The sequence below is a fragment of the Phyllostomus discolor genome, chromosome 3, assembly GCF_004126475.2.
Source record: "Phyllostomus discolor isolate MPI-MPIP mPhyDis1 chromosome 3, mPhyDis1.pri.v3, whole genome shotgun sequence".
NCBI classification, from domain to species: Eukaryota; Metazoa; Chordata; class Mammalia; order Chiroptera; family Phyllostomidae; genus Phyllostomus; species Phyllostomus discolor.
This window is the reverse complement of record NC_040905.2, coordinates 109066969-109092582: the sequence shown is the minus strand read 5'-3', so window position 1 is coordinate 109092582 and position 25614 is coordinate 109066969. Positions and strand designations below refer to the sequence as shown.

The 25614-nt window shown below is 38.4% G+C and overlaps 1 protein-coding gene across 14 annotated transcripts in view; it reads left to right on the top strand.

Annotated features, from left to right (window-relative positions):
• Positions 1-25614, top strand: part of RBFOX1 (RNA binding fox-1 homolog 1) — a 1508648-nt gene that overhangs the window by 1454009 nt on the left and 29025 nt on the right. For 7 of the 14 annotated variants that reach the window (XM_036019909.1, XM_028527777.2, XM_036019914.1 and 4 more), the window contains exons 10-11: positions 11717-11759; positions 17037-17101. In XM_036019909.1, coding sequence (XP_035875802.1) covers positions 11717-11759; positions 17037-17101 — 108 coding nt within the window. Of the gene's footprint in view, positions 1-5109; positions 5150-11716; positions 11760-17036; positions 17102-25614 lie in introns of those variants that run through there. The other 7 variants (XM_028527782.2, XM_028527789.2, XM_028527774.2 and 4 more) reach the window with 2 other exon arrangements.

The window sequence follows — 25614 nt, the reverse complement described above, 5'->3', positions numbered from 1 at the left end:
TCTTTCCTTCCTTTTTTTTTAAGTAAACTTATTTGCTATAGTGCAGTCATTCCCTGCTTGCATTCATTCCAAATATTTAACCACTGTTATTACCTTTCTAAGAAAATGAGATGTGCATTTGCATTATGTTCTTGCAAAAGCATATTGCAGTCCCCAAGTGATTGACAAGCAATACAATTACCTTTGCATGGCTAGACAGACCGTCTTTGCAATAAAATTGACTGCACCTGTTCAGTGCATGATGGCAACTCCTTTCTCTTGTGACTGGGCCATGGTTCATTCATCTATAGATGCATACTAGAGATTGACCCCTGTCCTTCTTTCCCTACAAATTTGTTGCACCTGTTTCATAGTGCTTCAAAAATAAGTGTTTAGACATATTCATGGAAACCAGTATGAGACTTTGTAAGAGCTTTTCTATAACCAGCTTCCATTTAGAATACGACCTAGAAAGCTGATCTTCAGTGCTGTGGCAAACAGGAACATGTGGAGAGTGGTGTTTCATAGAGCAATGATCCTATTAGTCTTCAGACTAGCGGCAGCATCACCTGTTAACTTGTTAAAAATGCAAATTCTTAACCCCCTCATCAGATCTATTGATTCAGGGCCTCTGGGCTGGGTGTGAGGCCCAGCCATCTGTGTTTGAACAAGCCCTCCAGGTGGTTCATCTGCATGCTGAAGTTTGACCACTGCTGCCTGCCAGAGCCGATAAAAGTTGGGGCTCCAAAGCCAAGCCCACCTGGGCTAGAATCCCAGCTTAGTTACTACCTAGCTCTCCCCTTTTCAGTTTCTTTATACTTAAAGAAGTGACAATAACATTGTCCATCTCGAAGGAGTACTTTGAAGATTAAGTAGGATAATGAGCACAACATGCTCAGATTAGGTACTGACACATAGTCATCGCTCAGTCAATGTAGAGAGTAATAGTATTTGTACTTGTGCTATTACATGTAGCTTAGGGGGAAACACACACACACACACACACACACACACACACAGCATTTTGGTGAAACTGACAGCCTCCCAAAGTAGCTTCATTTCACACTGCCAATGAGGACAACTATGTTGGTTCCTCATTTTTTAGAGTTATCATAAAGGTAGATCACTCAGCCTCTCATTCCTTTCTCTCCAAAACATGCAGGTGTTGCACTCCGTGAAAACAAGAAATTCATACATGGTGTGGTTTACAATAGCAGCTAGAATTTTTTATTTCCTTTCAGAGTGTAGCCACCACTTCCTGCAGAGCCTCCCAAAGCTGAAAGATGCCCTTCCTGCAGCCTTGCATAGGCTGTTCCCTATGGCTGGGCTGCTCTTCCTGCTTTCTACCTGGCTAAGCTTTTGAGATTTCTGAGGCATTTCCTCCAGTTCCCTCACCTCTGTTGCTAGCCCTCATCCTTCCATTTTATGTTCAAAGTGCCATTATCCCTCTCCTCCTCAGCACCCATCAAGGCTGCCATTCAACATTTATACACATGGATGTGTGACTGAGTACCCTGTAAGCTCCTCTAGGGCAGGTATAGCGAGTAGACTCTCTGTGCCTTGGCATAGTAGTTGGAATATAGTAAGCACTTCTACAGCAGAAGTATAGTTTGTTTGAGCTTATCAAAATGAGGATGTGAGATCACATTTTCTCTTTGTTTTTCTGTCTCATAAATCGGGGATGTCATTTAGAGTCCCAAATTAGCCTTCTGTGGCACACATTGGAGGGGAAAGGATTCCAGTGAGGCTGCCATGTTGAACAAACACTGGGGCCTGTTCTTGTCTCACTGGGAGCTGTTAGTACAAACAGGCTTGATATGGAAGTTCACTGCTTGCCCCAGTGCCCAAGGACTTATCCTGGTGAAAGAAGGGGCCACTTTCCCAGCCAGAGCTCAGCTTCAGTCTCTCCTGGTCTACACTGTATGCTCACTGAAACAGACCTCAAGGTCTAGCCTCAGTTCTTCTCTCCATCACAGGGAGATGTTGTTTCATTGTGGCTCCCTTTATTGTGCTTCATATATGTTGCATTTTTTAGAAATTGAAGGCTAGACCCTTCACCAGCAAAATGATTACAACTTGCTTTATTGTGACACTTGCTTTATTGAGGAGCTCTAGAACCAAACCTACAGACCTCCAAGGTAAGAGCAGAAGCAGACTGGGTCCCTTTTACAAATGTTTAGAAAAGAGCATTGTTCCCCATGTTTGAATACATTAATATTTTGTTAAATATTAATATTTTGTTCCCACTGGGATCACATTCTATCTAGCCCCTTGCTCTGGTCTCCTAAACCAGAATCCAGTTTGGGGTTTTTTAAAATATTTTATTTATATATTTTTAGAGAGAGGGGAAGGAAGGAAGAAAGAGAGGGAGAGAAACATCAATGTGTGGTTGCCTCTCACATGGCCCCCCATTGGGGACCTGGCCCATAACCTGGGCATGTGCCCTGACTGGGAATAGAACCTGCGACCCTTTGGTTAGCAGCCCACACTCAGTCCACTGAGCTATACCAGCCAGGGAAGGATCCAGTTTTTGAATCTCATTCACCTTCCTCTCTTCCACTGACAACAGTCACTGATACTGAATAAGCAGATCAGAAACCAACCAGAGACTGCAGGCTGCTTCTTCCCAATCCTCTTCTTAATTCTACCTGGAGTTGATAAATAAATTAATTTCTCCATGTCATCATCTGTCACCTCCCCTATAAAATATGGGGAATATTCTGTCAATAGATATTTATTTTACATCTCCTGGGTAAAAAGCAATGAGTTAGATGTAAGCAGGATAGAATATCGAGTAAGCTCATTGGGTGCAACTTCAGTGTGAAATGAGTCACATACACAAGTACCTTTAATATTTGACCAAGTGAGGATCAAAACGTTGATGTTGGCATTTACAGGAGGGAGAAATAACTCCACTTTGGGTAGGCATTGGATAAAGGTCAGAGCAATGGTGACGTTCAGCTAGAGCTATGATGTCAAGCCCAATTGCTCATTACTTTACAGCCTTATCTCTCTGACTCTTCCCTTGAGGCTGGCCCTTACCTCTATCCCCATTTTACAGATGAGTCAATGAGGCTCACATAGCTTCGTAATTAGTCCAAGGGCACATAGCTGCTGATTGGTGAGGCTGAATTTGACCCAGATGCCTGTGTTGGTCCCATCTATCTTTGCTCTTTAGTGGTGATCTGCTTTTGGTGAAGACATTGGCAGAAAAGCCATTCTCAGCACAAGGACTAGCATGTGCAAAGACATGATAGCATGAAAAAATGGTCTGGAAGTTGTTTTGATATGGCTAAATGACCAGCTCTGTGGTTCTGGGCCCAACTAAATACTGGTTGCTCACCCCTGTCACAGCAGATCTGTACTGAGTCCTGTCAGCAGAGGCTGGCCCTGCCTTCTGACCCCCAACAGACACTATCATTTTATGCTGGAAATCTTGAAAGAGAATTCAAAGCCTAGATCAGGATACCACACACCTCAGTATCTGGGATTAGGGTTTTACACTGTTTGACAAATGCTCTTGTGAACTGTAGTCCTTTTGATCAAAATGAAAAGGGCTGAAAGCGATTCCTACCAACCTCCTTAGTGTGTATAATTCCTGACACTTCTTTAAGGATAATGGTACTTGGGGTTTTGCCAATCAACTTTGAAAGCTCTATGAGGCACACTACAGTGTTCTCCAGCAAACCAGTGTCACTGCCGTGTGTGTGCGTGTGTGTGTGTGTGTTGTGACGCACCTTCCCTTGGCTTTATATGCTTGGCTTACATGTGGGTACAGTCTGCTACTGAAACCTGCTACAACCCCTTGGTAATCAAAATTGTTCTTCTATTAAAACCACAGCTCCATTCAACAGTGGGGCTCACTGTTCCTTTGCCAGGCTCATAAATCATCTATGAACACCATAGGGAAATATTAGGGAAGGTTATTAATTACCACTACTTCCATCTTTTCAAAAACATGCATGTAGAACACACATTTTTATATTCAAGATATCCTGTGACCCTCACAGAAGACTGAGTTGTACAGGCTGCATAAAATCTTCACTGAGCCCATTTTAATACTTAGGAATTTTAAGTCAGTTTCCCGTGATGTGTAGCTGGTGAGCTTCTTTTCCTGACTGTTTCACTCAAGGTATACCAAAAAATGCCTGGAGAATTCCAAGATCTCTTCTTCTCCCCCTCCTGTGAAGGCCCCTCTCTCTGGGATAACTATATGGACAGTGGTCAGAGACATGCAGCAAGGCCAGGCTTGTTCAGTCATAATGCAGGGCTTTGCTTAGTCTAGGTGTGATTTATGCAAATACACACACAGAAACACGCATGCACACATTTGTACAAATATGCACATACAAACACAGAGATATGCAAACACACTACTACACATATTATACACACTATACATGTATGCACACATGCATGATGTAGGTAATATACTCACACATATGCCTTTGTGCACATACATGAACACACAACATATTTTTGCACAGAGATATACACATTTATACCCATAAACACACACAAAACATATACATTTTTGTAACACACATGCACACATGTGTTATAATTAGAGATGTTCTCCTACATTTACCATAAAGTAGTGGTGTAGGGAAGTATCAAATATAATACTACAATGTAAAAAAATACAGAAGAACATTTCTGAAATCGTTTGTGTTGTCCAGCTTCCCTAAGGTCATTCGGCTATAACCAATATTGAAAATGTGACTATCTGTGCTCCTACCCTTATCAATCATGTATTTTAAGCAGATGATTTTTTTTCCCCAGGGCAAAGGGGACTGTGTGGTTTGACTGAATACAAACTCTGACTCTCCTATCTGTCTAGGCCATTTAAAATAAACCTCAACCCTGTTTGCATTTCTACACCCCTCCTGAAGGGGAGGGAAATCTGATACCCAGCATCTGGATTCTGGGCCAGCACCGAACCCCAGCCTAATTTTTTTGGCCTGATCAACTACTGTTGTCTCCAACCTCCTTAACCAATGTGGAAACTTTCCTTGGTTCCTGTGTTTTGGACCTTGTGACCAGACTAACTTCGCCAATGCAGGGGTTGGTGTGTCTGCATGGGGAAATGCACTAATATGGATGTTTCTCTTTGTGTGTGCACCCTTGCAGTGTTGTTTACCAGGATGGATTTTATGGTGCAGACATTTATGTAAGTATTCATTAACGCGCATGACATCCTTGTTTCCTCCCGGAGTCATTCTTTTTACAAGTTTGCTGAGAATCTCTCTACTACTCAGTGCCATCCATTTCCTCTTCCTGGTCTGTGGGAGAGTCCGGAGGCTCACAGGGCAGCAGGATTTCTGCTCACGATAGCTTCACATGCTGTTGAGTGGAATGATCTCCTTCATCAAGTTCAGAATAAATGCAAACACCCTCCCCCCCAAAGATGGCATTTCTCTCAAGCCAAATTAAGATCCTCCTGCAAAAAGAAATTCTCTCTAAAGTTCTCAGTACGGTCTATGTGTTTTCAGTTTAATATTTAGGATAACAGCTGTAGTTACCAGCTGCAGAGGATTAAAAGATATTTTCATGGCTGATGTTTTCAATGTTTTCTTATAAATATATTTAATTGTTTATCCTAAAGCCCTAGAAAAATATTCTCTCTCTCCTTTTCTCTCTCTGTGTCTCCCTCTGTTTCCTTCTCTCCCTCTCTCTCTCTCTCCCTCCCTCTCTCTCTTTCTTTCCCACTCTCTTTCTCTCCCTCCCTGTCTCCCTCTCTCTCTTTTTCTCCCCCCACCAATCATGGATGATATTAGTAAGAAACATCTCTTAACAAAAATATATCAACCTGAGCATTAAGCCCTTATTTTCTCCAATCCTTTAGTTCTCCATTTCCTTAGAACTGCTCCCTAACTCAGAATTGTTTGTTAAACAGTACCACTGTATTAAGCTGTTCACTTTTAGAAAAGAATAGGATATTTCTCATTAAAGGGACCATATTTAAACTTACCTAAGTTCACCTAAAAGTAGTTAGTTTCTCACACTATGATATTAGCAGCAATATTATAAAAATGACTTGGAATAACACAATTTAAAATAAATTGGCAGTATTAGGGGTATTTTCTAAATTATATACTTTTTATTACAAATGACCTCAAATAATTTTGCTGGAATCATACTTGTTTAATAGGCTAGATAACAAAGAAAAATAAAACTGTATTTCTGATCATATTGATGTCATTTACTAGAAAATGGGAATGACACTGGTTATTTAAATTTCTTCCCTTTGAATTTTAAATAATTACAATTTTGTGACATAATATTAATCTCTATCAGTGATGAACTTAGTTGAGTTCTATTATTATTGTGTCAAGTACATTTATTATAATCTGTGGGTTAGCTTTTTTTCATAATAAAACTAATGAATGATCTGCATGTCCTTTATCTACCCAATGAACCCACAGCTTTTTTGTGTAGCTTAATTTACTCCTTCTCACATCCTTTTTTTTTTTCATTTTAAATAGAGAAGCAGGCTGAGGCTGAGCAGGCTGAACCTCAGCCACATCTTCAGATACTCAATGAACCCAAACCTCCCACAGTTTAGCCTCTGGGTAGAGTAGGTACATGGAGGGACTATAGTTGGCATAAGTAAGTTTAGGGCTTTTTTTTCAATTTGGGAAATGGAGGGGAGTAAAGAAGGAATGGAGACATTTTTTAAAAATCCACAAAAAAGAAAACCATCTTCAGCAACACCAATCCAAGGGGGGGGAATGTAGATGTTATGTAAGCCTAGCTAAAAACAAACATTTTAATATTAGTTATCATTTATTGAGTGTTCATCTATCTGTAAAATGACTAAAACTTATTGGATTATTTCTAAAATGACAATAATTGATTGAATATTAATTTGAGCTATTCTATGGAAATTTCGAATTGGCATCTTTCCATTGCCCCATAGATCTTTGAAGGGCAGAAAGTAGAAGCTGCCTGAAGGCACAGGCTGTAAGATTTCACAAAGAAATAGAATGCCTATTTAGGGTAATTGATAGAGTGTGTCTGTATTGGTTAGGATAAATGAAAATCCCTGAGAACAAGGCAAAGGGATCCAGAAGAGAGAAAATATGCCAACATCCACACTAAGGTAGAAAGAGAAATTCCATTCAGAAAGGAAAGCTCCAAGAAAGTTCCCTCTGTGTTTTTGGTCCATTTAAGAGCTTTTGTTTCCCACAAATTCATATTTGAGAAAGGCCACCAGGCCCAGTGGTAAATTTAAAGCCCCTGCAAAAACTGGGTGAGGTTTAGATGAAGGGAGTTGTTTCAATAACTTCAAGTCCTGAGTTGTCTGGTTTCTAGGTTTAGAAAACCTCCTCTTGCACTTTTCAAGCCACCTTGTAGCCAAAAACTTATACCTTTTTCTGCTGTTTATATTATAATGATAGGTTTTTAAGGGGGGCAGATCCAAATAGGCAATTAGATGATGGAAAAACTAGCTTAAAAATGAACTTAAAGTTTTGTTTGCCCAGCACATTTTTCTGTCCTTTTTCCAGAAGGTAGCTCAGATCTTGCAGACCTTCCTGAATTTTTTGTTCCATATAAGATGGCAATTTTGAAACATCACTGCTGGGTGGTGTGTGCATGTCAGCGACAGTGATGAACTGGACCACCCCATTGCAACAGCAAAACAAGGGTTTGTAGATGGCCTTAAGTTGATTTAAGGGCAAGAAAAATATGAATATTTCCTGCTCTTTCGAATTTATGGAGCAGGATTCATTGTGGCTAGAAGTAATTTTGAATGTGCTTTTTCAAGCTGCTGCCATGTCCTCCCTTGAAATACTGGTATGTTCTGATGAGTAGACTCATTCCCAGAGGTCTATTTCTTAAAGAAATAATGATTAAAGAGGTTAGAAAAGCATGTGAGGTTCTATTCTATTTAAAGAAAGTTTCTGGCTTGCTCCTTCAATCTCGTTAGAAATAATGCACAATAAATAAGGCAAGCCTGAGAGGTCCTGGGACAAGTGTTAGACACTTTACTCACTTCTCATAGGTTTAAACCAGTTATTTCCTTTTAACTTAATTAGGTGGAGGAGTAAGCTTCTAGCTTTGGTTACTTTTAAGAAGTTAAGGAAAGTCTACGTGCCAATTCTTCCCGCTCAGGTGTTCTCAATATTGACAGCCTATGGGAGCAACTCAACAACAAGGATAACAGCACATACACCAGAACAACTGCCCTTTTCTGTGCACCCTACTCTCTCCTGCCCTTTCTCCTCTTTGTTGTCCAAGGTCTTTCCATCCCTCCCACCTGATGTGGGAGCCCTCAGGCATTTCTGACTTAAAAGGCCCCTGCAGCTGGCAAGCTACATCTCCTACCTAGAATTGGCTCCTTCTTAACTTTTGTAGAGCAGAGAGGATTGAGGAGAGAGGGAGAGATGTTCATAGACACCCTGAAATTGCTGGAAAGGGTAGACTTGTTCGGAGATGTTGTGAGCCAGAAACTAAGGTCAAAGGCAGGCAAGTTTGTTTAGGCTGAGAGCAAAGAAAAAGCATTCCATTCAGGAGCCCAGCTTTGCAGGAGAACTGCTGCTTCTCTCCACAAAAGAAGTATTCAGGCCCAGTATGGATGACACTCCTCAGACAGGACGTAGGGGGTTCTGAGTCAGAAAAGAGGGTAGAAAAGGTCATATCTGGCTCACTTCCATATGGGGATATACCTTTGCCCCTCTGCATGCACACACATGCACATGTTTATATCAAAAGGTAGGGATTTAGTTTACATAACTAGCAGATAAAAGGTACTACTTCAGTGTTACCACTTAGTGGTGGACATTTAAACCAATTATTATTTTAAGTTAAAAAGTGGGTGACATTAAAGAAAAAATAAATTATAGAAGAAGTGATACATGGGTATAACAACTGTTTGAAAGTGAAGTTCAAAGACCAAGTGTCTTGGACCTTCAAAGCAATTTGTTATACTTAGGGGTGAAGCTATAGATCTCATGAGGCCAGACTTGATCAGGGAGCTGAAAATAAGTGTTGCTTGACTGAACTTAGCCTAGACTCTTTATCTTAACCCACTCAGAGAGATATAAAAGGATAGGGCATTTGATCAAAAAATAACTATAAAAATGGAAAACAAGAAATGAAAGCAAAGCTATCAAAAAACAATCAACAAACTATCCGTAGAAAGTGGATTAAGACAGAGGTCTGGGCAATGGGGAGAAGGGAAGAGAAGACAGAGAAAGAGTAAGAGAGGGAACTGGCAGATATCATAAATGTTAACCATGTTCCCTTGAACCTGGAGAGCCCCAAGCTTCCTAATGGGCAATGCAACCTTGGAACTGCCTAGGAAATATGTGTCAATGAGATTCCAGTGCATTTTTATATCATTCCTAATTTCTGCCATAACAAGTTTCTGGTTGACACCATGACTAAATACAGTTATTTCTGAATACATGTTACTCTACTGTCTATGGATCTTAAAACAAAGAGGTTTCCTCATTTCTCTGATGGTTGAGCTCAGGAAGCAATGTCAGTAGCTTCAGGACCACATAGACTCAAAAGCAGAAATCCTCCAAACAAAAACCCATGTCATTATTCCAGAGACCCTGTTTTAGTGTGAGCCACTGAGGCTCAGCACCAAGCTGGTCGGTCACCACAGGAAGGTAACAGCCCATCAGGAAGTTAAGCATCTACTGTATGAGAGACAGGACCTCAGCCTTTACCTCATCTCTTCACCACAGCTCTAGAAGGCAGGAATCTCATTACCTATCACATCCACTTAATTTTTTCAGAATAGGAAACTTTATTTTTAGAATGCAGGTAATATCATTTGTCCAGAAATCTTCACTGACATTAGGGTTTAAGCTCACATGGTCTGGCTACAGAATTCAAACCCTGAGCCAACAGAATGACATTGTTGCTGTCCTGGAACAAACTTTGATAAAGGCAAGGAAAGAAAGGAAAGGAGAATGGTAAAAAGTGAGAGAATAATGGAGAATGTAATGGGGTGGTGGGCCACTGGGAAATTATATCTATACTTGAAACATTCAAGTACGTAATCGATGGGAATTAGGAGCAGAGAGAGAGCAAGAACAAGAAAGAAGGAGAGAGATAGGGAGGGTGACATAGAGAGAACTAGACTTTTTATACTTTAACTTAAAGAGGAAGATTAAGTAAAACTAAATTGGAAAGGAAAGCCAGACTACATAAGAAAAAAGTAAATACAATAAATATATAAATATATATGTATATATATATATATATATACATACATATATATAAATTATATACCTTTATAAGGCAGGTCTCTAAATCTCTTAAAATGTTGTAGGGTAAACTGAGGTGGTCTGGCTTCCTCACCCAAAAGTCTGGACAACTAAGGGAAGCAGTTTCCCATAACTTTAAGAATGGGCCTGATAAGTAGTGTTTTCATAGCCTTGAGACTGGGTCTGATAAACTGTTCCCATAGCCGTGAGTGGGCTCATATGCAGAGCATGAAGCTCTGTTGCATAATATCTATTAGCATCCTTCTGACTTTGTGTATATTCTAGTATTTAAGGGGGTAGAGGCTCCCTGCTGGGGGACAGGTGACATGCAGTGTGACACACAGGGAACATGCAGGGGGACATGCAGCTTGCAGCATGAGTGGATCACCCACCCTTGAATAAAGGCATCACAACAGCTCTGTGAGTAGCCTTCCATCTGCCCAAATTCCACGAACCTGTCTGGCCGTGAACAGTTGTAACACAAGTGTTTACCTGAGGTCTGCCCTAGAACTGGATATTTGACTTCAAACTAGAACCACTCACATAAAAGATCAGCCTCACCCACGAATCACCCTCACATCCACATCCACATATTGCCTCCCAGTCTGACCCTGGGTTCTTTTTTTTTAAGGATTTTATTTATTTTTAGAGAGAGGGGAAGGGAGGGAGAAAAAGAGGGAGAGAAATATTAATGTGTGGTTGCCTCTCACATGGCCCCCACTGGGGATCTGGCCTGCAACCCAGGCATGTGCCCTGACTGGGAATCGAACTAGCAACCCTTTAGTTCACAGCCCATGCTCAATCCACTGAGCTACACCAGCCAGGGCTGACTCTGGGTTATTTTGAGATCTTGTCAGTGTTAACTTGAATGAAGTGATGACATGTTAATGATATTAACAGTAGCTTTTCTAGACCCATATGTGCACACACACACATGCATAATTTTCCTAGTCATATCCATTTGAAGTAGTCTTCATAACTTCCATGTGCTTCATTAATTCATAAAATAAAATTGTGCTTTCTGTTGTTAGTTGAAATTAAATTTAAAAAACACAGGTGCTGATACAGTTATGGTTGCTACTGTATTGTCATCCTAACTGCCTCATTTATTAGACACCAAAGTTAAATCCTCAAGTATTCTGGAGAATTCCAATCATGAGTTCAAGAGAGAAATCTCAAAACGGTTAGCTTGAACCATTGCACATATGCTTGGAAAAGCAAGAAGCCATGAATGTATCTTTTCTCCTTCTTTAAAATGAAACTCAGGTTATAACACAAATTAGTGACTGTATTTGATCCCATCTCCCCTTTCTTGATACTCTCAATTACAGAAGTTTGTAACAGATTGTTTGGCAATGCCTGGTTCATCTTTTGGTTGGGTGGGTTACTCCAAGTCTTAGTGAAGAGAAGCAAACTTGTAAATGAATTGCTCTGGAATTTATGTCTGACTTATGCATTTTCTTTTATTTATTTCATTTTTGCATTGAAAACATTACATTTCTGTTTCCTTATAGAGTAGTGTATCAAGAGCCTGTGTATGGCAATAAATTGCTGCAGGTATGAAATCCTGACTGGTGGAAAACCTCATCACTCTGGTTGTGGGTTTGCTGTGAAATCCTACTAACAAGACCATTCCAGGGAGGGAGGTGTCCTCTAACATAGAAAAAGGAAAGACTTGACTGAATTTTCCAGTTTTGATGTGAATTCTTCTAGAATAGAGATGATCGTCCTCAAATTTCACCTCTTTGCTAGATCATGAGTGTATCAAAATGGGTGTCTGGCTTGGCCGTAAATTTCTTAAAATGCATCTGGACTCAATTAAAATAAATTTAGTGAAAAAGAATTCTTGGGTTTCACTGAACCAACTGTCTAAGAAAAATTGTAGTTGGCTCTAGGAGTCAACTGGAATGTTTAATAAAAAAACCTCTTATGCATCTAGCATTGAGGGTCAACATAGCTAATATATCTTTTCCTGGCTTCATTGTAGATTCTTATAAATCTATTCTTATAAATTTATTACACCTATTGCTATAGTTTCCAAACCTACTTCTCACTCCTGAGGCCACCCCCAAATGAACAAATTTGCAGGAAGAAAAGGAGCCACACATCCGTTGGAGTGTAGTTGGTTGAGTCTTCAAATTTGGTCTAATGCCAACATTAAAACTGTCAAATAAAATGAGAGAATAAAATACTAGGATGATCAGTGGGAGTTTTATTACATGGGTTTCCCCATAACCTGCAATTATCATTTTATTTGGTATTAAGTCAATTAAGAAAGTACATTTTTACTGTGAAAATTAATCATTTTAATAAGAACTCTACTTTGAAAAAGGGGTACCTGAACCTAAGAGAGGACAAAATAATTAAAATTCCTGAGATGAACTTTTATTTTCACATTTCAAGAAAACTTGCCACACTTCAAAAAAAGCTGAATGTATAATGCAGATAAATTAGGGAGTAATGATTTTTATTTAAGTTTTTCATTTTGCAAATGTTCTTGTAAATGTTGCTTTCATAAATAAAATATTGAGGTAATTATATATTTACCAATCTACCTGTTTTGCAAAAAGTGAGCTCCTTGAGTATTCTCAGAAAGGAGGGGATATCTATCTGTAATCAAGCCCATCACTGTTCTACTAAAGGGAAACACACAATCCCACCCACCTTATTGTCCCACCAGCACACACGAGTTACACCTCTTTCCTAAGCAATTCACTATTTGGATATTAGAACATCTTCTGGAAGCATGCTCTAAAGTTAACAAGGCAATTTCCTTTGTGAAACTATTCAGTACTTTGCGGTGCAATGGAGATCCACAGTGCTCACCAGTATTGCCATAGGAAGTTCCACAAATGGAGTAACCACTTTCATTTTGTTTTAATTCAGCATTTCCCAAATCTATCTGGTCCAGGTACATTTCCTTTTCTTGCTACCATTAGTATCCCAGCAGCACACTTTTGAAAATACGTTATAGGGACATTGTTAGAGATTCCTAATCAGTAACTTCCCCCAGCAGACCTCCAGGAGTCTCGCTAACATAGGAAATGTTTCAGACCTGGACATGCCAATATCTTAGGTGGCTACAGCTCATGGTGATGGCAGGGCTGAGGGGGCAATTCATGATGGCCATGTAAAATTTGTATTTCATATAAGGTCACATTTATATTTTGCTGTTGTCATGTAAAATATGAGTAGGGAGTGTAGAACTACTGTGTTGTGCTGGTTGACCCTATCCCTTGGTTTGGGAGTGGGAATAATCTATCTGTCAAGGATGCATTTTTGTCCCTAAGATCTGGAAGGGCTGGTTTTAACATGGACATGGTTTGGTTACAGCCAATGGAAGTTAGCACTCTTTTTTCAGACATTACCACAGAAGCTGGCAGAGCCTCTGGCTATGCTCAGGGAACTGCAAAATATGGAGCAATAAAATTGATTACAGTTACCTGTTAGACAGGCAAATTAAAGCAATTTGTGTTTTTTGATCATTTTACAGTATATGCACACATACACTGAGTTAATAATACACAACTCTGTTATTCCCCTAATATGGATTTCAAACAGAAGACAAATAACACAAGAAGAATGCAGTATAAAAGGCGGGGTGGGGGGCTGGAAAAAACAGAATTCTCTTCTGGAGGGCAGCCCCTTTCAGTACAGGCCTCCCCTTCTAGGTTAGTGTTCTAGGAACTCATCTGTATCAGTGTAGCAGCTGGTGTTGTGAGAGGCTGTGTTTGGCCTCAGTGAATTTTTTTGAAGACTCAAAGTGTTTGCCCATTTCCTGATGGGTAATTTACAAGTGCACCTGCCTGCACCGTGCTGAGTGTTCAGCAGTTTTTAACCCAAACTGTCATAACCCCTGTACCCCACCCTCCCTATTCACCCAGTCTTGCTCTGAGCCACCTCTTTTGTTTCCCCTGATGAAAAAGTCCTCAAAGAAGAGGAAAAACAAAAAACAGCAGAAGCACTAAAACAGATCAACATTTGAACAGTGGAAATAATGCCTCAATAGGTATATTGCATCAAGTGGAGAGGTTGTTGAAGGTGATGACGGTGGCTGAAGTTTATACATGTAAGAATAAGCACACAATTTTTTATTAAAAATTCTGGGTTTGGGGGGGCCCTCCTTTATATAGATGTGTAGGTATTAGGCCACCTCACCCTTTTTTCCCAATTGTTATGTACTTCAGGGATCACATAGACCTGGGCTCCAACAGGGTAGCCACCAGCCCCATCTGGCTGTTTACATTTAAATTCGAATGAACTCAAATTCAACAAATTAAAATTTTGTTTTGTGTACCAGCCATATTTCAAGTGCTCAATAGTCTCTTAGGACAAGTGGCTACCATATTGGACAGCACAGATAGAGAACATTTCCATCATCACCAGGTGGCCAACTGGACAGCAAGGAGACCACTGAACAAGGAAAAAAATCTTTCCCTTAGCTCCACAAAGCTTAGCAAACAATTGCCTTGACTCTTGAATTGGGAATGCTTGTAAACAAATTCCTAATTAACAAAGAAAAGTGTCAGGGCATTGACCCCTTATGCCTGTCTTTCATGGAAACACACGCCTATATTCTCCAAATGGCCAAGCCATATGCAAATATGCAGAGGATGGGTCTTTCTCAAAGCTGCATAGATGAGCACACCTGTTGTGCAGATGGGTCTCAGGTGTACACATGTCCATTTTAAGTTCATACAATAAATATTGACGTAACAGAAAGTAAGGTTTATTTTAGTTATCTTCTGTTTGCACTGCTACAATTATTTCCACTAATTAAAGTTGCTAACTAATTTCATTGATGAAACTACTGCAGAAGTTGGGGGAGATGTACAGAGTTCAGACAAAGTGGGTTTGCAAGTGGGACATTGATAAAAGTCTTTGCAGGGACCAAATTCACAGTCACCAAATCATGATTAATTGACATGGCACTTGATGCAAATATCTTGGCAGTAATCTCTTTTTTAAAAATTTCTGAGCATGAGACAAATGACACACACACAGACACCCTTTCTCCACTCAAAGCTTTCAGCTGGTTGTAACTAGTGCTTCCTAGTTAGTCAGCTAGTCACTTCCCAGCTCTTCCCTGCCTCATTAAGTGTACTATACAACCTGCATACCCATGTCTTTCTGGATGCATCAGGGAAGCCAAGGAAATGGACAAGCGGATGAAAAGTATGGCTCCAGAAATCTGGCGACCTATTTTCCCCTCAGCCCATCAGTCTGTATCTGAGCTTGTCACTGGTATGACAACTGCTTTGGTTTCACAACTCCTTGGCACATTTAATGAGTTTTCCCCATCCCTAATTAGAGAACATGATGTTTGGAACACCAGGTGGTGTCTGGCTAAGACCTCTTTTTTTAAAAAAAAACTTTCACATTGTTTTTCAAGGGAGACTTAAAAAAAAAAACTGGCTCCAAATTATTACTGATTAGCTGTCAGGATGTCTTGGATATATCTTCCCCAGGACTGATCCAAAGAGCAAACTTGTTTAAAGATAAACTAGCTTTTTAGAATTGCTATGTATATGATGCCAAATTTACTATGAAAGTTAGCTGTGGGTGGTAGAAGGTAGAAATAGATTATTGAGAGCAGTTTAATTTACACTTTGAAAGATAAACTTTGGAGCTTCCCCATTCATCTATCTTCTATCCTACTACTTGATTTTTCCCTAAAGAATATGGGGCCAAATATAAAAAACTCCTGTACTTTCAATTCTACACTTAGATACCCTCTGGCACACCCATGATTTCATTATTAGGTGCCCTTTGACACAGTAGCCTGTCTTGAATTGCCCCTTTTTGGTGGAGGTGAGAACCTTTCCCTCAGAGGACTATGGGACTCTACACCCTAATTAGAACATGAATGTTCCCTGTGTTATCAGTGGAGTCTGGATCCTATTTGTTAATTGTGCTGAGATCATTCTACAGCGGTTGATGTATCGCTGTGGTTGGCTGAGCAAGAAGCTCTGTTATTTTCACAGTCTGATAATCAATGCTCCACTGAACACAATTCCTTTCAAATATGCCCATTTGCTTGTCCTCTGCTTAATTGAACAATTGCAATTACTGGTACATACAACTAAATGTTAATTATTTTTTCAGATTCTTCCCTCTCTTAATGATTTTATTTACAAATTGGAATAGTTTATCATATTTTCCACCCTAAATCCTCCATCTGAATCAGTGTGGTATCTTTAGCCAAAAAAGACAGAATTTTTAAGAATTTACCATTTCTTTTTAAAATAATTATTTAACATGCAGAAAGCTAAATACAGTTTTATTTAATTACTTTCCTGGTTAAACAACTATTAGATAAGAGGTTACTAATAAACTTTCAGTCTAAGGATTTTTAAAAATAAATAAATACAAAAGTAAGACACAAGGACATTAGCTTGACCTGTATTGGATTTTAAAAGAAGTAATCAAAGACTGAATAAAATGTAAGTTAATAGCTAATAAGTAAAGGTAAAGTGAAATCAGTTTTAAAAATCTGGAAAGTTCAGCAAAGTATCAAGTGTTTAAATAATTCCCTATAATCCTCCCCACCCCCAGACAATCACTGTTAACACTTAGGTACATGACCTTCAAAGGGTATCTGGGTTCTTTCTCCTTTGGGAATATGCTTACACCTGCTAACCTTTAATATCTAGCTGGGGTTGGTATTCAATCCCCTATCTCTCTGGTGTGTTTTGTACTTCTGCTTTAATACTAAGCTTTCATTAACCTCCACTTTAGATTGCTAGATTTGGGTAACTCGTGTGGTCTCGCAATCAGGTGTCCCTGAGTTGGGCTCCTTGGCATTTCTAAGTTCCATGTCTCCTTGTGTTTTAGGGTGGTTATGCTGCATACCGCTACGCCCAGCCTACCCCTGCCACTGCAGCTGCCTACAGTGACAGGTAAGGGTCTTCCTTTTTGTGCTTGATAGCTACTAGGAAATTAACTTAGCTGGTGGGAGACAAGATTCTTGTCCAGTCTTGATGCAAATGCATGACAGCTATGTAGGCAGCACCTACAAAGTTAGGTCCCACAGTGACACTAAAAAGAAGGCCATGTAGAGAGAGGGTAACACGTATGCCCAGTTTATTCTAAACTGTTGCCCTCTCTGCTAAGAAACAAAGACAATGATAAGTTTGTTTGTGTATAGATCTCTTAATCCTTGTGACAGCACACCTTGCATGTACACATGTACACCTGTGGTCTTTTATGGAAGACGATGGTCTCATCTAACTCATAGGAAGAAAACTAGAAGATGATCCTGCAGGTTTACCTTGAATTCAAGGACCTTTTTTTACAACTTTTTACACCCAGGAAAGCACTTTTTAATCCATAATAAAGGAATGGAGGAGGTGTATCTGGCATTCCCAAGGAGATTTGTTCTTTTTACATTGTCCAATTTTGATCCTACTAAGATAAGCCAACTTTTATTTGTAAAGCACATCACACATTAAGACTGGCAGTGGAAGGGACAGAGTGGGTTTAAGCAATGCAGAAGTCAGAGTGGGTGGCGGGGCTTGGGGTGGGTGGGTAGAAGAGCTCTATGAACAATTGCCCAGGCTTAACAGATGACTTGGTTCCTGAAATGGCTAGCCACGGCTATTTCTGTTTAGGTGCCTTGAAAAAAGAAAGTGTGTGTTTCCATATTGAATGCAACTCGTTGGCTCTGTTTTCTGAGGACATAAATGTGAATGTTCAGATGCTCTGCATGCTCAAATGTCATTGAGGGTGCTTATTTTGGATAATGAATTTTAATTTAAAACTATGTTTCATGAATAAAGCAGTGATGATAACAATTTGCATGTGTGGCTGAGGCATGCTGGGTCAGACAGGTAAGCAAGAGGATGTATTGGGTTTTGAATGGGAAGTGTCAGCAGCCACTGGTCCTCCTACCTGGCCTGTTGTGATGTAGTTCCTATCTTGGTTTGCTGTGGTATGCTTTCTCTGCAGTTCCATTCCATTTCTCACAAGATGTGTTGTTAGCTCACTGTAGCTACAGAATTCTTCTGAAGTATAATAAAGCAAAATAAATTGCTGAACCCTAAAAGCTGCACTTTGAAAACTCCATGAGTAAACTTGTAATAAATGGCTCTTTGGCAAGATAGAATTGAGAACTACTGTTTGGTTGTATGCAGGTATTATTACTATATTCTTATAAACAACTATAACAAGGTCTCAAGGCTGGAGGGAGCCTCCAAAGAAATCCAAACAATTGTCAAGATTCAGTTCTAAATATATAAGTTATGCAGTTACCCAATAATCAGTTGTAAAGGTATGAAATATGTAAGTTGCTATTTTCAGTACACTTTGACCATCTTGAAATACTCAAGATCATTCTACAAATGAAAAGGCTAATCCTTTTAAATCCTGCTCACAGAAAATTCACAAAGTATCCATTGTAATGTGGTTTATCAACAATCCTTAATTATTTATGAAAATATCTCTAGATGTTAAATTCTCAAATACCCACTTTGTATATAATTATAATCATAGTAACTTTAGCCTGCTATGTAATTACAAGAATCTTAAACAGATATATATTTTGGGGTTTAGTTGTTCCTTCTCAGTACAAGTACATCTACCCCCAAGTTAAAAACAAGGTTAATTACAAAGATCTAATTTAAATTGCTTTCTTCAATAAGGCCAATTTAGACATTTGAAAAAAATGAATAATGTTTAACCCTATTCTTAGATAGAGTTACTTGAGGGCCTGGCCATCTCCATTTGCATTCATCTAAAAATTAAGTTAAAATTTTGTTGCATCTGGGGTACCATATATGCAGATATATGTATAAAAATATGTTATTTTAATTTTATTAAGATTCTAATTGGCAACATGTCCTACTGAAAAATTGCCCTCATTTTTGTATTGGTAAATTTTGAATAACTGCAATTCCCACTTGAGCGTGATAGTGTCAGTTAAAGAAACCAACTAAATACAGTCTTGTCCATGTAATTGGCCTCTTGCTGTTTATTAAAGAAATTTGTACATTAGGTTTTCTTGGTTGCTATGGGAATTGATTACCACCCCTATTTAACTTTATTATAAACATGGTACTTGCCACATATGGAAATATTGCATTGAAGTAAATGCAGTAATAGATAAATTACCAGAAAGCAATCTTTAAAATGATATTTCTGGTTTGATTTATAAAGTATATTTATGAAATGATGGTCCTTCCTTTTACTTTTAGGAAGCAGGTAAAAGAAGGAAGACCCTTTTTTAGAAGACACATATTTGAGGGGAAATGTGAAATTATCAGAATAGGTTTTGAATCTAGACTGAAGATGCCAAATATCTAGAATTTATCCTAGGGCAGTTGTGTAATATTTTATTTTTTACATAATCACAGTGTAAGATCCAGTAGTGTTAGATTCTCAGCTCCTGTTCTCTGAAAGATAAAGAGAAAAACTTCTTAACTCAAAGACACTCTTCCAACATAGGAAGTAAAACCAGCAGGAATGAGAATGTTTAGGTGACATCCATGGTTGTCAACCTGATCAAAAGAGAAATTGCAACAAACATTCCCTGTCATCATGAACCACTCTTCAGATGTCTTGAAAGTGACAGAAGTTTGGTGTACCCAGTTAGTAGAATTTTACTTTTTATAAGCACAAATGAAGCTCTCATCAAATTAGGGATTCAGGGACCTTTGGAAAATATTGAACTCAGATAACCTCAGGATTGCCCAGAAGGACCTTGATGGGCAACTTGGAACTGTTTGCCCATCCTTTTCTTGGTTAAATCCAAGCTATCCCATGCTGGTTATCTTGGAGAACTCTGAGAGTTTCCGAATGCTGACATCCAGAATGAAGACCATCTGGTGTGGGCAGAGATTTCCCCAAAAGTAAAAGACCTGACTGACTAGGTAATTTTATAGTCTCTTTTGATGCATTTAATGGGAGTAGGCAAACATCTTTCCTTGGCATTTAGGAAACATTTGGTAAGCACTTGATGTCACCAAATCTTTATTTATAATCTCACTTTAATTTATGAAAAGCCAACTGTCCAAACTCTCAAAAGAGATTGTTTTCTGAGCTTGAACCAATGAAAGCATGGCAGTGGGGCCGATGGTCATCTGGTCATTGCATGCCACCTGGTGTTGCTGATGTGTCCGTGATGCGTTCTGGATTTGACAGGTCCATCATCACATTAGCTCAATGAATGGCTTGCTTGAATTAAGCCTGGGGGCAGGCTTCTCTTTATGGATTGGCTCTTGGTTTCTTTGTGTATAATGACTTGATGGTTGTTGCATCTTTGGGCACCAAAACTAGAAGGTGGGGAGGAGGATGGAGATTCACTGTTCAATGAATGATGCCACAAATATTTGGGGAAATACATATGGTATGTACATAGCTTGGATGAAAATGATATCTCTCCAGAAACGCAGACATATGTCACGCTTGTCCTGCTTGCTGACATTCTAACATCTAACAACCAGAGCATGAGAATATTCTTCCACATTAAGACAGAAGGGAATTAGATGCAGACCAGTTCAAGAAGAAAGTAATACAAAGCTGTTCACTGAGAAATTTCATAATGATCCCATTGTACTGACAGTTACAAGGGACCATTTCTTCTTTCATGTCAGACATTATTTCCTTTAAAATCCCAGAAAGTCAGCAGCTTTATACATATGTCCCTGGCAGCACACATGACCCTAGGCTGAGCAAAAGAAACAACAAGCAACTGGGATTTGTTTATTTTTTACCCCCTTTTGTTTGTTTGTTTCTTGAGACCTTAAAGTTTTATTGGCAGTATTAGACTGTACCATATGAAATCGCTATTTTATATGACAAACATGGTGTAATAATGGCAATTTCATGTAGCTCAACCTAATAAACATCTAACTAAATGGCATAATATCAATTATCTTGCTCTTTGCATTTGAAATATATATGTATATCCATGCATACATATGTACATTGACATACATATATATATATAACACACATATACAAACTTGTGCTTTAGGACCTCAGGAAGGACTCATTAAACTATCTAGGTAAATCTTAATACAAGGAGGCCATGACTGGTCAAATTCAGGTAGTAGTCACAAGCTACATGCTACAACATTATTTAGTGCTTATACTCATAACCTATGAAAAAAGGTTCTATTTAAGAAATACAGGGTCTGGCAGGTCTGGCCTGCTTGAATGTGGTTGGTAAAGTAATAATTTATAGTTTTAATTTGAAAATTTCACCTAAAATGTCATATGGTAAGCTTGAGTATGACATTGTTATGTTACAGAATTACATGCTTATGGTTTTGTGATAAAAGATTTTGTAATAAAAAAGAAGTGTTATTTGTGCCTGACCCTGTAGATTAGTAGTTCTTTTTTAAAACTCAATAGAGATAACTAGGCATGTCTTTGGGGTCATGGAGAAGCTGGTCTGCTATTTAAAATTATATAGGTGATAGAGATATGTAGATACATATATACATACATACACACATGAGTGGATAGATAAATGGATGGATAGAAAAATAGATGGATGGAGAGGTAGATGATAGATAAATTGATACACAGATATATAGGTGGTCAGGTGGATGAACAGAAAGAAAGAAGGAAGGGAAGAAGGAGGAAGGAAGGAAGGAAGGAAGGAAGGAAGGAAGGAAGGAAGGGAGGGAGGGAAACAGATAGCAAAACACCATATCTCTATATTCTTATAGTATTTTATCACAAGCTTAACTACAAGAAATAGAATTAAAGCCATATGTACAATCTAAATTCAATCTGAACTGAACAAGTAAAAGGATTAGAGTTTATTTTTCTTGAGCACAAACTACTTCCTCCGTATTTGAGAACTTTTTACTTCTTGAATTCAGGTGAAGTAATAGAGAGAAGCCACCATTAAAATAAGGCTGATGATTGCATTTAAAATAATATATCATGTGATTCGGAGTACTTATCAAATGATATAGACTAAAAATTAAGAAATTGTCAGCCTATAAAGCATCTGATCATCATGAATAGAAAATGTAATTCACTACTTTACAGGGATTTTTGTAATTCACTATTTTACAGGGGGCTTTTTGGTACAAAGGGTAATTTAAAAAATATTATTGTGTTTAGGGACTTAACAATTTTGCTTTTTCTTATTGTGGGGCAGAATACAGAAAGCTTTATCTGTGGATAATATGTCTCCCTTAATGAGGGCAGACAATGCAAAGAAGACAAAGGAGAGAATTCTCATTGTTTTACCCATTCCTCTTATGTAAACCAAGTTCCATAGGGTTGAAACTATTTCTGGTCAAAAAGCAGTAGTAAGTCACCTATTCTCTGTGATGTGTGCAAGGAGAGATCTCACGATCGTCTCCCTGTGCTTTGTTTAAAGCACTGTCTCCCAAGACTAGTTCAAATACCTGATGGCTGCCTCTGATGATATATCACAGGTTTACCAGGACAGGAAAAGAACACGGACCATGTAAATGGCTGTGAACTTGTCTGGGAGTGGTCAGGCTTTATCCAGCCTTCTTGCTTATATGCTATTAAAAATAGCTTTTTGTTTGTTTGTTTTTAAATGAAATGATGACAACAGCAAGTGGTAGCTTTTTTTTTCTCATCCAGTTTTGTTTTTACTATTCTTACTTGGCAAAATAAAAGCTGGCAACTCAACAGTAACCTCTCTATTTTATTTACATTTTCCATCTTTTTTTTTTTGAGACATCAGTGTTGAAAAAACAGAGTGATAACATTGTAAAACTGAGTGATGCCAAGGATGGTATTCTCAGATAAACAAGAAACTGAGGGCTTAGTTCATGGAGCTTCAGAGAGGACAGAAGCATATTCCGTGCCATCTCCCCAGTTGGGACAAGGATCCAAAGCAAGAGGAAGCCATTTGGAATTCAGATCATAACCAAAATTTGGTAGCAAATAGTAGATACTATTCTGTACCTTCTTTGATTGTGAATCATTGAGTTGTTGTTTGTTTGAGTTTTTTACCTTTTCTGCTGTTTCCACTCATCCCAATGAGCTTACTTGGGTTCTGCAATTTTAAAACAGATGCTCTGTTAAGTTGTAATAGGAAGAAGGAGAAATGAGTCTTTATTTATGTTCTTTTGTAGTTCAGTGCCTAGAAAAATGCATCCAGTTTTTTATTAGAACACTGGGTTAAAATATACACATATATTTATATAATAGCATGTATAATACTTAAGTATGTAACATATTCCTAATTTTATTTATATTCTTATTCTTTTTTAATTTAAAGTTCACTCAGGAAGAGAGAGTGAAACCAATTATTCTAGACAGCTTGAGGATAACTAGAAAGAAACACATATTGTTTGTGAGTTTTCCATTACAAGATGAAAATAAATTTCTTTAATATAATTTTCAGTATACATGACAGTGCTCCTGTTAATGTTCATTAGGTGGAAAAAAAGGGCTTTATTATTTTCTCAATGGATTAAGACTTCCTGAAGTACCACACCAGGAGGTGAGGTTTGATGTAGTAGATGAACCAAACGTTGATTCAAATCATCTCTCTGTAATAAGGATAACAATATTATGATGATAGCAATGATACCAATGGCTATTCATGGAGTCTTTATGAGGTGACAGATACTGTTCTAAGTGCTTTACAAATACAGTGTTATTGAGCAGACACACCAACCCTGTAAGATTGATATAGTCACCTCCATTTTACAGATGGGGAAGCAAGCTTGGAAAAGTTGAAGAAGTTGCCCAGCTCAGCTTGAAAGTTTAAGTCTAAGCCCTTAATCACTAGACTCTTTTGCATCTTAGTGAGCAACCTTGGGAAGTAATTTTTTTTTTGCAGTAGGGATCACCTCATCTGTCATGGTGTGTTGATTCCACCTTACTGAGCGGTTTGGAAGTTTTCAGGCAATATCTATGAAATATCCAGCACATTAAAGACAATGTATAACATGTTCTTGTTTTTATTTTTACATATTCCCATAAAATAGTCAATGAAAGCCCTGGCTGGCATAGCTCAGTGGATTGAGCACAGGCGGCGAACCAAAGTGCTGCAGGTTCGATTCCCAGTTAGGGTACATGCCTGGGTTGCAGGCCATGACCTCCAGCAACCACACATTGATGTTTCTCTCTCTTTCTCTTTCTCCCTCCCTTCCCTCTCTAAAAATAAATAAATAAAATCTTTAAAAAAAAGATAGTCAATTAAGATCTTTAACTCTGGAGATCAAGAATAAGCTTTGAGGAAACCAAAAATATCTAGGTTATTTCAATTGCACCTGAATCTCTAAAACTCCAGATTTTGACCTGTTATTACCTTAATAGTTTTTGGAGTCATTCTAGGAGTTCAGGTAGAATAGTGACCAAACCTACTCAATTGAGTATGGTATAGACAAGACTTTTTAAATATAAGAAATAGAGTTATATGCAAACCTAATTCTTTTTAATCCACTGAGTTCTGGGAATATGTATGTTATTTTGTTTTTAATATGTTTTTGTTTTTGCTTTGCTTCTGTCTTTTTATGGAAAAAATTTAGAGGGTTGGGTGTTAGAGGCTACATAAGCCTTTTAATTTATCGGTTCTTCTTCATTTGGATTTTGGTATGTCAAGTTTCTGGGGTTTTTTAAAAGTGAGCAGTCTTATCTTTCCTACCCCTCTTTCTTTTTTTTTACCATGTAGATTTCTATTTTGAAGTTAACTTTGGGGGTGTCTCTTGTGTGTCAGGTACTATTTAAAATATTGGATCATGCAACCTAATGAGGTAAGCTATAGAATTAGGATGACAATAGGAATGATAATCCAGGATGGGACACCTGCAGCACAGAAGGGGTGTACTGTTCATAACCCCAGGACAAGCTTCAACTAGGATTGTCCCAAAACAGCTGGAAGTGGGTCCAAACAGGGTGATATGTGTTCTGGGAAGTCTGATGACTGGGCTTCTAATCCAATGTTTATTAGTTCAGGTCCTGGGCTGTTTCTACCTCCTTCTACTTTTGTTACAAAGTCAGGACAAAAGCACATTTTCACCTTCAAATAGTCATAACTAAGATGTGACTTAATGATTAAAAAGTAAGTTGGATTTCATGCTATCAAAACATCAATAAAGTATCTATTCCCCTATGGGTCAAATAATTTCAACTGAGCATTCACCAAAAAATTACCATAACTGCAATAAGTATATTTTCTACCAATCTGCCCTATACATTGACAATGGTTTTATTTGATAACATTTGAGATAGCTCTAACAGAGTGAAGGAGGGAATGTATAGCTCTTGATAGCAGCATCAATGTGATTTTTGAAACGTGTGTTTATGGACACAAAGCTCTCAATGCTAAAAAGTAATATGGTTGTTACTGATAAATATATCCCCTGAGTTTCTCTTGTCTTAAATTTACAGATCTGCATACATACATGTTAAAAGAAAAAGTGCCCAAGTTTTTATTTCATGAACTAATTGCCTTTGGCCCATAATCTAT